This window comes from Suillus paluster (genome assembly GCF_016628075.1).
Source record: "Suillus paluster strain FC165 chromosome Unknown EDB91scaffold_75, whole genome shotgun sequence".
Lineage (NCBI taxonomy): Eukaryota > Fungi > Basidiomycota > Agaricomycetes > Boletales > Suillaceae > Suillus > Suillus paluster.
The window spans coordinates 48,518-60,647 of record NW_024537635.1 but is presented as its reverse complement, the minus strand read 5'-3'; the positions used below and the strand labels follow the sequence as shown (position 1 = coordinate 60,647).

The window sequence follows — 12,130 nt, the reverse complement described above, 5'->3', positions numbered from 1 at the left end:
GACCTTTGAATAATGAAAGGTAATACAATACGCATGGAATGGGAAAGACTTCGATTGATAGTCGCATCTGACTCCACTACGTGATGTACGATCATTCTAGATCTACTGGTCATGTTCTCTGATAATCAGATACCTCCCTTCACTGCTTCCCAGGACGCCCTGGTTGAGATCTCTTTCCACCACCTATCCCAAGATTATATTAGTATACAATCCATCATAACCAACGAATAACCAACCTGGCGACATTGGGGCGGCTGCTGAATTCGTCGATACCAATATCTAGAACGATGGCACCGTAGGGCAGATGGAACAGATCGGCCACAGTGATGTCCTATCTCTCGGTCAGCATGATCCGGCATCCATACATGTCGTGCACTCACGTTTCCAGCTAGGTATTTCTGCTTACCAAGGATGACATTGTAAGCATCAAGCTTTGCAGAAAGTTGGTTTTGCAATAGTTTAGCACGGGCTTCGTCGGTCTTCCCTCCAAACCACCTATATTGAAAGTTGCAGACGACAGCATGTTCAAGCAGGTGGCTGGTGCTTACATGGTGAATTTCAACTCCCATGCCAATCCGGAGACGAAAGGATCATAGTTGGATGTTTCAATCGACGCAGCTTGCTCAAAGAATGCGTTGGCGGTGGGGTCAGTGGGAAGCAGCGGAGTTCCTTGGGAAGCGTACTTCGCGGCGATATACCGGCAGATTGCTCTCGATTCATAAAGAATCAAACCATCATCATCCTTAAATAAAGTATATCAGCGATCGTTCTGGATAAGGAAGCAACAATTTTACGATGTAAGGGACCTGACCAAAAGGCTGGTGGGCGGTAAACTCGGGGGCCTTGTGCGCACCCTTGAGCAGATCGACGGGAATAAATTCGAATGGTACATTCTTTTCTTTCAACACCACTGCGACGCGGAGTGTGCATGTTGAGGTGGGGAATCCGTAGAGCTTCACAACCATTTTGAATAGATCGAGAGATAGCTATATGCGAGGGACTGGGATTATCTGATTCCTCACAATGAACTTCATAGTCCTACTTATCCAAATCGCGTGAGAGATAGTTAGCATAGGGAGATGTTTATCGAAGTGAAAGATGTCCTGAAAAGTCATCAAAGTCAGGAGAGACGGCGACACGATAGAAGACCAAGGGCTGCAGGTGGGTGAGAATTAAATCGTTGTCAAGTTGAATGTGATTCGCACCTGTAGCTCCTGTACCCGACGTGACTGAGAACATAAATCCCCATTATCACAAGGCGTCATCTGATAGCACACGCCGGTGCGACACATATACTGCAGTTCAGGGTAAAATATCTCCCAGAATAGAATCCACGACAAAAACTACAAAGCAATCGAAGATTCATGAGCTACCGTAACTTGTAGCGGAAGGGGATCACTTGAAGTGGCGAGCGAGATGGTGATGGTAGGAAGAGAAATGGTTTGGAGGCTGAGCCTGAGCCTGAGTTGAACGTCGAGGTGGTGGGGGAAACCTTGACCTCAACTTTACATGGTCCCAACAATTTAACAACGTGCAGAGAGACGATACAGAGTATCACCACGTTCGGAACTTGCTTGGCGACTCGTAAGCTATATCGGGTTGAGTTGAGCTGCGCGTGAGTTAAAGCCAGGCCTCAAAGATGACGTGAAAAAACTATGGGAAAAAAGGGGGTGTTCCCGACACGCGGCGGATTCGAGCCTTCAAAAAGAATGAACGACTATCTTCCGTTTTCAAGGTCTGGTTTAGGGGACTCGGGAGACTAGATTCGACTTGGAGCTGCTGGCATTGACCTTGCTTGATAAGGCAACTAAGTTATAGTCGGACCGTCTGGATGGTGACTAGGTTCTCAAAATGTTAGGTGGTAATTTGCTAGGATTGCAGGTATCATCTGTTCGAAAGGGTGGATAGGTTCTTCCTACATTGCCATGAACAACAATATTCAGCACATAAAAACAAGCCGTCTTCCTACTGTCCCCTTCAGATTTATTTGATCACATATCGCATCGTAGGATGTCTGCTCGATATACTGGGCAGTGGGGCGTGACGCCTTCCTTGACTGCGCACTGCTTGATCACTTTGAACGCGATCTTTTTCATCTCTTCGTCAGAGGTTTGGAATTCATGAATGAGGATGATTGTGACTTCCTTAGTGTAGTAGGATGCGAACTCGGGGTCCATGAGGAATAATGAGGCCGATGACCTTCAAGAAGGCAGCAAGACCCTCGCAGCGGTGCCGACGAATACCGAGCCAGAGGCTTCAGCACCTCATCGAAGGACTCGATACCGAAGATGGAGCAAGACGGCGCAGGCCATCATAATAGTAACCTGTTGCGCGATGCGGATGCCGGTATCCCGCGCCTACCACAATTTTTACTGCGACATACGGCTGGTCCGTTTCGTCAAATCGTCCCCCTTGTTGAGAATTTTGTGAACGTACGGACGGGTGAAGTCGGAGGTAGATGCGCAGATGCGCACAACAGAAGCTCGAACGTCCGTCCGGCAAATAAGCTGTAGGGAAGGTTGCGGGAGGGCGCAGACATTTTATGTAACATCAAGTTCCATCTTTATTTTCGCTTTCCCTACTTGGACAGATGCGTCTGAAATGAGTTCCAATAGCTCCCACTACCGCTGGCTTAAGCTTTGGCTTTGACCGCAAGCCAAGAAGGTCTCGAAGTGATCTCCTTCCACCACCTGTGAGGAGGTAGGATAGTGAGTTGTCTGCTCGCCGGTATAATATATCCCATGGTTTAGGAACGTGCCCTCACCTTGCCACATTTGGTCTACTTTCCAACATGTCATACGCCAATTCTTCGAACACGATTGTTCCATACGGAAGATGGAATAAGTCGGCCAACGTAATGTTCTGATCAAAGCTCCTCTTGAGCAAGCAATACGGTCGTTCAACAATCGTGATCACTTACACCTCCTGCAAGATACGCCTGTTTTCCAAGTATAACTTCGTATGCATCTAGTTTTGTGTTCAGGGTGTTCAACAATACGGATACTCTGGCTTCGTCGGGTTCCAGGCCACGATGCCTGTTTGAAAACGTTTCAGCCTCGAACTCCGCGGAGAGTTAGGTCACCTACTTCTTGATGATTTTCTCCGTGGCAATACCCAATGCAAACGGGTAAAAGTTCGACGTCTCGATTGACACCGCTTGTTCAAAGAGTGCCTCCGCTTTCGGGTCATGGGGCACGAGGCCTGGAGTGCCTTGTGATGCGTACTTCTTTGCAATGTATCTGCAAATGGCTTTGGACTCATAGAGGATGAACCCATCGTCATCCTGGCCACGGCCGTATCAGCATCTGTCACGCTGAATCCAAATCAGTCACTGACTATGTAGGGAACTTGTCCGAAAGGCTGGAACTCTCTGAAGGCAGGCGTTTTCTGCTCCCCCTTATAGACTTCTACGTTCACAAGCTCGTACGGCACTTCCTTCTCTTGGCAGACTTCTGCGACAAGTCTGACAAGGGGAGCTACAGCATGACCGTGTATCTTGAGAACCATTGCGGTCGTGATTGCAGGGAGGAATGAATACCTTCGTGATCTGTGTGCTGCCCTCTATATACGCGTTGCACACTCAGCCTCTTCGAGACTAGACTCTTCGTAACTGTATGCGGAAGACTAGAGTCGTCATGATGCGCGATTGATGTTGCTGTGAGGAAGGCAACGCTCCTAGAATCTGTGCTCTAGGCTAATCCATTTTAGAAATTTGGGCGAGTCCAACCTGTTCAGTTTTCCGATTGATCAGGTAAGTAGCACCGGAGGTACCTGATGCTTACTGAGACCCATCTAAGTATACCTGCACCCTGATAGGGTCCAGGAATGTCTCTCGCCTGATTCATCTCCAACATATGAACTTCATATTCTCACCAGAAAGTACGTATGCATTTTCCAAGCCTTCAAGCTTATCAACGTTATCATCCACATGACGAGGCCATCACCCAAGAATGATACTTCCTGCTGGAAGCGAACCATTATCAGTAGCAATACATGCACCACTTATCAATTGCGGGGTGGCCATACAAATTTGCAAGCAACAGATAAAGCTAACTACATATAGCTACAATACTGGTATACAATGATATTATAGAGAGCGGTCCGTGTATAGGGGATGGCTCCGAATCAGCGCTGAGATCTGAGAGTTCGTGTATATCAAGGCAGAACGTAGACCTCCAACCAAATAACGCAATAATATCATCTGTTCTGCAGCCTAATGGCACCGGTCTCCGCCTCTTCGCTGGGTGCTGCATCATCTGGCTCCACATCCTCAACGAACCTTCCCTTGTCACCGGGAGTAGGGGCGCGCTGCTTGTCTTTACGGTTTGTTCGGCTCCAGGACACAAACTTTGTCTTCTGCTGTGACGTAGTCGCTGCCGCATCATCTGACATGCCTGCACCGGGCTTGACCTGATGCAAGTCCTTCTCGGGCACACTCACAACCCTTCCCTGCTCCCTGTCCGCCTGCAACTTCAAAAATTCTTCCCCTCTTATTCTCAGGAACTCCTCCAGGAGCGCGGCGTTCCTCGAATTCGCCTTGAACACGGCCATGACGATGTCGCCCGCTACGGGCACTAGGCCACTCAAAGCCGATACCGCATTGTTGAGGAGCATGCGTTGCACGAGCCAAGCTGGTAGCTCAGCCTGCCTTGCCTTGCGGACGACAAGATAATAATTGAGCGCGACGTCAGCGACATCGCCAGCACCAGGGATCATGCCAATGATGAAGGTCCAGCCAAATCGGAGACCACAGATTGAGAACCCTTTGTCTAGGTAGTGTGCCCGACGCTGCACCGACTTGAGAATCTTTGCATCACGTGCTGAAAGGCCAGGAGGTATCGCGCGCTGTAAAATGAGATTGATGTTCGGCGTTATGGGCAAAGGGTTAGGGCATACCTTTCTGCGGCGTTGTTTACCACGGCTGTCAGTATAAGACTCGTAAAGTGGGTCTTCGGGTCGGTATTGCTCGAGGTTCTTTTCAAAGAGCTTTACACCTGCTTTCTGAAGGTAGGATGTCATGATGGAAGGTAGAGAAGGAGAAAGGAAGCGACCGTGACGTATTTGTGGGTATAAGACAAAAGCACCATAGCACAAGCTTAAGGTTCTTCATGGCACTGCCATGGCTCCTTGCAGTTGACTTCCTCGAGATATTTTTCTATAAATTAAATAATTCGTATTTGGTGTTATGTTAAAAATAAAGGAATTGCTAAGTACATAGACTTGAGCACAGTCAGTGACTAACAAAGTCGATAACTTACGACGTCATGCCTCCATCCAAGCTCGACGAAGAATATGTTCAAAACAGCTTTCACACATATCTCAAGTCGTCTCTTACACAGGCAAAAGTAGAGAAACTGATCGAGGACCAAGTTCTAGCGTCCGCAGAAGCAGATCTTATGATATCTGGTGCGCAGCAGCACTACTGCTCCCCGTCACATGTTCGCGTCTGACGTCAATGGGGTAGGCCCAGCATTATGCTTGTATTTCGCTGCACTCCGATGCACAACAAACCCACCGTCTGTACCACTTCCCCGTGCTACCAAGTCCGCACCGCCGCTCGAGCTCTCCGCAGACAATTGCCCTCCTACATTTCTTGGCTTTTTAGCAGTCTGGGGAGCTAACGTGCCGCGCATCCAGGGTCTCATACCTGACCACCAGCATGATCTTGCTCGCATCATTTGCGGCCTCCAACCCCTCTCTATCCCCCCAAACCCTGAGTGTGCTGGTATCGCCGCAGATCTACGCGCTGTGGCAATTGAAATCAGTCAGAGACGCACTTTTCAGGATAGATACGCAAACGATTTGCAGGCTGCATTAGATGCAGGCTCATCAGGGAGGGGTTTGAAGGTCAAGACGAGCTTCGTGCCACCACCTGTTTACTCGGATTCGCTTGCCCCCGGTTCATCTGGGTATGGATCCAAAAAGTTATCCCCGTCTCCTTCATCTCCTTCATCTGTTCTGTCTGCATTTCCGTCACGCACGCCTTCCCCTATGATCCTCACCCAAGACACCCCAGAAATCGACTTCATCCGCGAAACCCTCTATTCGGCGCTCGCAGCTGTGCTAGAAGATATCACCGCCTTCCAAACTCGCAACCCACACCCTCTCGCACGACTCTTCAAATACGACCCCCCACGTGCACATTTCGCCGCAGTCAGCCTTGCCATTCTCGAGGTGGCCACGACGGAGGGCATCATCCTCCCCGATCAAAACGCGATCATGTGCGTCAGTGCACGAGAGATTGGAGGGCACAAACTCACGCCAGATGCATGTCCGGAGCCATTGCGGCCGTTCATGATAGAGCTCATTTCCATTGGGCGGGACGCGCAGGTAATGCAGGATGAAGACAACGAGGCGACGATCAAGGCTATCGAGAGAGGTGACGAGGATATACCGGAACCTAGGTTCGAGCGCGTGAAGGTCATCATCATCGATGGCGTACGCGTTAGCAGGGATTCTGGGGAGGATGGGAGCAGGATGCGTAAACGGAGCTTGGAGGGACGGGCTGTGGCGTTTGCAAATAGGGTGAATGCCCTCGGCTTGTCGATCAGTAGGATCAAGGCATTTAGAGACAGGGAGAAGGAAGTGTTTGACGTGTTGGGGCCGCACCCGTAAAATATTGGATGATACCTAGGTTGTGGGGGGTTGGAAGGATGTTCACGAACTTACTTTACTAATGTCCGTATTCTGTTGTATTGATACCACATGTATCCAGATATTATGTTGCCAATCTCCACACCAGGACAATCGTACTGGCCGTTACCTGTTTGACCTTTGACCTGCTGAATTGAGGACCTGTGAGTACGCACGACAAACATTCGTTCAATGATCGCCACCAACGACACGATGCCTCACTCCACACATCTCCCCCACCTGGTGATGTCAGCATTGGATTTGAGCCCACATGTCTCTTATGCCTCATCGGTGTGGCGCGCACACCGATCGGGAGCGACTTGACTCTAACAATTCATCATGATCCCCGAAATCACCATTTGCCAATAGATCGCCAACCGCGCATGATGACGATGAGTGCACGTTGGCGGCGAAACCGGTGATCGGACCACGTACTTTGAATTGTCTTCTCGAGACACTAATGTCCGCAAGGTATGACATGATATGGGTATGGGGTACTTGTCTGCGGGGAGAAGACCATCCCAGCTGTTCACCATGCGCGTGTTCAAGGGATGCGACCATTCAACCAGGTGCCATACACCGTGGTGCGTATTTCTGCGAAACTCTCCTTCCAAGACTCAAAGTGAGCTGGTTAGGACGACGACGGCTACATCCCCTACGAGTCCCGCGGGACCTGACAGAGAAGGACGCAGGGCAGGGCAGGGCACACAGGGTCTGCTGCACGCCGAGTCCAAGACGGAGGAGGCGCTCTTTAACACCATAGGGCGCATCGGGCACATTCAGACGGCACCCACACGATTGCTGATTGCGAGGCCAGAAACCAGACCTACAGCTAGTGTCTGAGTTGGAGGCGTGCTTGACAACTTAGAAGCACGGGACTTACAATGCGATCTTACCGAAGCAGAGATGTCGTTGGCGACGTAAGCGTCGGCTTCTCAACTTAGGCAGACTTTCACCTGTTGCTCTCTATCATGTCACTTTGGCGAATTTCTTCCGAATCTGTGTTTTGGACATACGTTTGGGCAGATGAACTGAGAAGCAGCCAAATGGGGGAAGGACTATTTCATCTTGCGAGTCATTGCTAGCAGTGAAGGACGGCGTTGCATTAGGGTCTGGCAGGACGAAGTGGCCTAGAGATGCGATGTGTGTGTGCTTCATGATTGAAGCTTTTAGCGAGGGACAATTCACGAATAAGTCGCATGTGTCGGAGAGCCGAAGCCCAAGAATTTTAGGATTACCCTCAACTAACAAATATGACAAAGACTACACGCGGTTCATGATAAAAACGAGGTCTTTGGGAACTTGAATTCCCAAGGATCACGAGGGGTGGTAATGATCGGTATTCATAAGACTGCCGGGGAACGTCCTGGGGTAACTACTAGTGTCTGTAAAGGGATGAAGACGCGTCAGGCTATGAGGTATGCCCATACCACATATTTTTGCGGAAGATGGGGAAATTGTATTAACTGAATCTTCATGATGCACTAATGTATTCCTGTAACGCCACCAGTCAGTAATGAGATAACACGATGGTGACAGTAGCCAGAACAGATCAGATAAAAAAACAAGCCTCAAAGGCAAACCCAGCCGGACGCAAATCAAGCAACTTTCGAAAGGTGGTAAACACACATTCAAAGAATCATATGGCCCCGGCATATTTCATCATCAGTCATGCAAAATAAACTTTCAGCTCACCAATGAGACAAATAAACTACCAGTTTATTCGTCGTCGTCGTCGTCATCCGTCAATTCTTCTCCTTCTTGGACGCCCTGGTGTCTCTGAAATCCTTCACGTCGGGCCCACGATCGGCCATCGGTGTAGGGCATTATCCGCAGGGGCAAAATGAGGGTATACCACGGGCTGTGAACAGGAGGTTAGAAGAATAAAACAAGAAGAGGTCACGATTTACTATCCATCCGGACCAATGTTGAAGAAAAGACGCAGGTTGGTGCTCTTTCTAAACAAAAAGGGTATTACGTTCATGCACGCCAACCCAATATCTCACTTACCCAAGGTCGTAAGAATTTACAAAATTCTGCACGGCGTATCAGTATGCGTATCATCGTGTTGGATAGAAACACATACATCGCCTCTGTCATTTGCAACGCGCTTGTAGACTTCATGATCTTGTGCCTCGACGGTAGTCTCTCCGCGAGAGACACCCCACAGGTGCCAGGAGAACATGATAAACACTGCAACGCAAAGAACAACAGAGAGCATATATGTGAGAATATAAGCTAATTGTGGTACCATATACGGCCAGTGTTTCTGTCACATGTGATGAGGGTTGGCTGTATGATATCGTCGGGGCGACGCACACTAAAGGTGAGGCCGATCGCCTCTAGCGCTACAGAGTAACCAAGAATACTCAAGCAGAAGGTGGATAATACTAGGTAGGCCCTAATGATATGAACGTGTATGAGCTGGGAATTGAACAAAGGAAGCGGGACATACATAAAAAGGACAAAATGCCTCTCATTGTGTAGTCCAACGCATTGGTTTATCCCTGCAGGGAGCTGAGGGGGAGGAGTGGGCCAAAGTAAAAGGGACTCACACTGTAGATTAATCAACCAATGAGTGAACAATAATCCGGGGACAGAATGATCAAGCATTTACAGGACAATGATGATCATATTTCATCACACACCGACCACATATCCGACAATGGTGGGCCCTCTCCGTGAAGCATAGATCAGCTTTTGTACCGCGTCGAGTTACTAGGCGCGCTCACCTCTGGGCGCATCAATCCACACCTCCTACACCTAGTGGTGCTCGCCTTCAATAGAGTGATACCACTGTTGGACCACCGAACTCCAGAGCTCGACAGTCGGAAAGGTCGCGAGGGTGAGGCCCAAAGCCGACCGCTCCCAGGCTGCAAAACCTCATCTTGAACGAAACCAGGTGGTACCGTACATACATAGTAGTAGTGCGTGAAAAGGTTGAGTGCAATGAGTACGCAAGGGGGTGTTGTAAGCCAAGGAAGGGGAAGGCTAGGTTGAATCACGGTAACTGGGTTTGAAAATTTAGGTGAGTGTACACGATGATTAGACTGGAAACCACACACAAAAGCTGGCTGCTCCAATTGTCTGGAGTATTATTGCAAGTCCAACAAAATATGGGCCTGCTGCGCCTGTGATGCGGTCGCCCGCCCGCTCAAGCCATTTGCAGCACCGGAAAATGTGATGAGCACAGATCATAAAGAAAAGCGATGAAAAAGCCCCGGCTGGCCCAGTGGTTCTACGACGATGCGACTTTCCAGTTGAAGTTCTGCTTATGAGAAGAAAATGAAGTGCGACAACTTGACAGAACCGAAGCGGAAACAATTTCTGATGCCAACTGCCAAACAACTACTACCGTCGTACTGCCTCTAGGCCTACGTCGGGGCTTAGATAGAACAGCGTTCGAAGCCGCTATAGCACCTATTTAGGCTTCAACCTATTAGAAGGAACAACTATCTTTCTTCGTCTATATAGGTCTGGCTATAGGAGAGACTAGCTTCGACACGTTTTTCGCTTTATCCGATATGCCTTTTGCTACTTGTTTCCTGCCGCGCTTTGGACGACTGTAATCTAAATATGCAGCTCATCGTCCAGGTCAGTGCACATGACATATTGACCTGACGACATATCTTAGAAGAGACCCGAACTTGAAGCTTGAAGGCTGTTTCCATCTCTCGGGGATACGACGCCTGTTAAGCCCAGACGCGTCGTTCAGGACCCTGCCGATACCTGCTGCCGCTGCATCTGGAAAGTCTGCCTGGGGCTCTGATACTGACCCTCGCATTACTACTGTCAAGTCTACACCAGTCATTACAGATTATTTCACGGTCACTCGAGTCGAACTTCCTATCAGGGATGGCAAACACACTTCCCACGGTAAAATCATGAAGCAGATCGTTGCAAAGTTCAAGGTCAAAATAGAGGCATCGACAAATCAGAGTCGGCGGACTACCTTCCTCATGAAGGTTGAGACTCACAAAGAGCTTGACAAGGCTAAGCGCAACTTGCTGGCCACTTTGAACCCTACGGTACACGACTGATTTCTGAGCCACGCCTTTCTGTGTTTGAACTGCTTCGCTAGGTCGCTTTGACTTTGAGTGCCCCCGCGTTCACCATTCCCGCCATAATCGGTCCCATGGGTATGGCTTCCCATCCGGTGACTTTCCGTACATTAACTGTTCATACCTATAGGTGCTACTCTCAACAAGGTTCGCGAGGCTACAGGTGTCAAGGTCGATATTCCTCGCAAGGATGGTATCCCCAACGGACATGCAATCGGAACGACAAACGGAACTACTTACCTGCTCCAGGGCGACGAGGAAGAGGAGGTCATGGTACCCATCACTATCATCGGCCCGCACCCACTTGTCCTAGAAGCTCATGCAATGATTGATAAGATCATCGCTTCTCGGACTGGAAAGATTACCCAAAGAGTTCGAGACATTCCCCCTTATATTCTTCCCTTTGTCCTTACTCGTCGCGGCCCCATCATCGAGGCAGCGCAAGGTGCCGATGTTGATATCCCTTTGAATCAAGCTGAGCGGGAGATTACCGTCACCGGAGATCACGAGGGCATCGTTTGGGTCGCCAAGACCATCACAGCTACCATCGAAGCATTCATGACAAACATAACCAGTCTCAAGATTTCTTTGTTCAAGCGCCAGCATCATCTTCTTGCTGGTAAGGCGGTCAACGAAATCATGGTCCAGAGCAAATGTTGCTTCCCCCGAGGATCCTGGCGACGAGGTCATGGTGTGGAGAATGACAGACGATCTTCCTACTAGTTTGGGTGCTGTCATGGTCAGGGCGAATTCACAATTCATCTACGAGTTCCCTCTACCTGGTCCCCTGACGGTTTCAAAGCAACTCCTCACATATATGACACTTATCAACTATGCAAAGACCTTGACTAATGCCCATCCTGCTGCCTTGATCTTTACACCGTCTCCTGCCACCATTGCCCAAGCTTCAGTTCTCAACATAGACATTGTTGATGAGAAACCTGCGGTGGACGCGGTAGTTAGGCAGATCTCATCAGCCAACTCATTGGTGCAACGAAGGAGATTTCGATTGCTTAGTTCATCCACCGCGTCATCCAGGGTAAAATGCTAAGGTGTGCGCATGAGCTGCGATATGGCTCAAGGGTGAAGCTTATCGATATGACTAGATTAAAACAGTTCCCCGAGGCGCACAATGTTCAGGTCTTCTTCCCTCTGGAGTCTGCTGAGGAATCCCAGGTTCTATTGGGTTACGATCCCCTTTCTCCTTCGGCGTCGCCCTCGTCTGTGGAGAGAGAGATGATGTCGCAAAAGAACTCCTAAAGATGCCCAAGGACAAGGTAACTGCCCGAGTTTACCTTTTTCTCTCTCCCCATTTCTCACTTGCAAATAGATCACAGGTCGTAAGGAAAACGTAGAGGAAGCTAAAAAAAAACCGATTGTTGTTCCAAGTTGAGAGGCTCGTAAGTTATGACGTATCTCAACGGTCCCGTTGCTGA

The 12,130-nt window shown here is 49.2% G+C and overlaps 6 protein-coding genes across 6 annotated transcripts; 2 read left to right on the top strand and 4 right to left on the bottom strand.

Moving 5' to 3' along the window:
* Nucleotides 1-125: 125 nt before the first annotated feature.
* EDB91DRAFT_1059839 (thioredoxin-like protein) lies at nt 126-965 on the bottom strand (the record flags this gene model as incomplete). Its single annotated transcript, XM_041314285.1, has 5 exons — nt 126-183; nt 237-331; nt 381-495; nt 549-742; nt 795-965. 5 exons carry the CDS (start codon nt 963-965, stop codon nt 126-128), a joined length of 633 nt encoding a protein of 210 aa, XP_041172775.1.
* A 1,566-nt stretch (nt 966-2,531) lies between these two features.
* Nucleotides 2,532-3,531, bottom strand: EDB91DRAFT_803183 (glutathione S-transferase). The gene is made up of 5 exons (XM_041328444.1): nt 3,337-3,531; nt 3,087-3,283; nt 2,921-3,035; nt 2,765-2,862; nt 2,532-2,690 (listed from the first exon to the last, which is right to left on the bottom strand). Exons 1-5 carry the CDS (start codon nt 3,505-3,507, stop codon nt 2,633-2,635), a joined length of 639 nt encoding a protein of 212 aa, XP_041172774.1. The 5' UTR covers nt 3,508-3,531; the 3' UTR covers nt 2,532-2,632.
* A 666-nt stretch (nt 3,532-4,197) lies between these two features.
* On the bottom strand, nt 4,198-5,019 carry EDB91DRAFT_1059800 (uncharacterized protein; the record flags this gene model as incomplete). Its single annotated transcript, XM_041314280.1, has 2 exons — nt 4,198-4,845; nt 4,897-5,019. 2 exons carry the CDS (start codon nt 5,017-5,019, stop codon nt 4,198-4,200), a joined length of 771 nt encoding a protein of 256 aa, XP_041172773.1.
* Nucleotides 5,020-5,264: 245 nt separating this feature from the next.
* Nucleotides 5,265-6,615, top strand: EDB91DRAFT_1059822 (uncharacterized protein; the record flags this gene model as incomplete). Its single annotated transcript, XM_041314282.1, has 2 exons — nt 5,265-5,406; nt 5,465-6,615. 2 exons carry the CDS (start codon nt 5,265-5,267, stop codon nt 6,613-6,615), a joined length of 1,293 nt encoding a protein of 430 aa, XP_041172772.1.
* A 1,737-nt stretch (nt 6,616-8,352) lies between these two features.
* EDB91DRAFT_1059824 (DHHC palmitoyltransferase-domain-containing protein) lies at nt 8,353-9,831 on the bottom strand (the record flags this gene model as incomplete). The annotated part of the gene is made up of 9 exons (XM_041314283.1): nt 8,353-8,494; nt 8,544-8,591; nt 8,644-8,669; nt 8,720-8,902; nt 8,953-9,034; nt 9,089-9,150; nt 9,251-9,310; nt 9,366-9,643; nt 9,699-9,831. 9 exons carry the CDS (start codon nt 9,829-9,831, stop codon nt 8,353-8,355), a joined length of 1,014 nt encoding a protein of 337 aa, XP_041172771.1.
* An 87-nt stretch (nt 9,832-9,918) lies between these two features.
* Nucleotides 9,919-11,954, top strand: EDB91DRAFT_1085624 (uncharacterized protein; the record flags this gene model as incomplete). Its single annotated transcript, XM_041315917.1, has 7 exons — nt 9,919-9,992; nt 10,216-10,227; nt 10,268-10,661; nt 10,715-10,772; nt 10,825-11,313; nt 11,345-11,649; nt 11,712-11,954. The coding sequence occupies 7 exons, from the start codon at nt 9,919-9,921 to the stop codon at nt 11,952-11,954; spliced, it is 1,575 nt and encodes a 524-aa protein (XP_041172770.1).
* Between the last annotated feature and the right edge of the window lie 176 nt (nt 11,955-12,130).

Coding starts and splice junctions, on each gene's coding strand:
- EDB91DRAFT_803183 (XM_041328444.1), bottom strand. CDS start 3,507: ATGGTTCTCAAGATACACGGTCATGCTGTAGCTCCCCTTGTCAGACTT. Junction 3,284..3,336: donor TCGGACAAGTTCCCTACATA/GTCAGTGACTGA, acceptor GGCCGTGGCCAG/GATGACGATGGGTTCATCCT. Junction 2,691..2,764: donor AGTAGACCAAATGTGGCAAG/GTGAGGGCACGT, acceptor ACCTCCTCACAG/GTGGTGGAAGGAGATCACTT.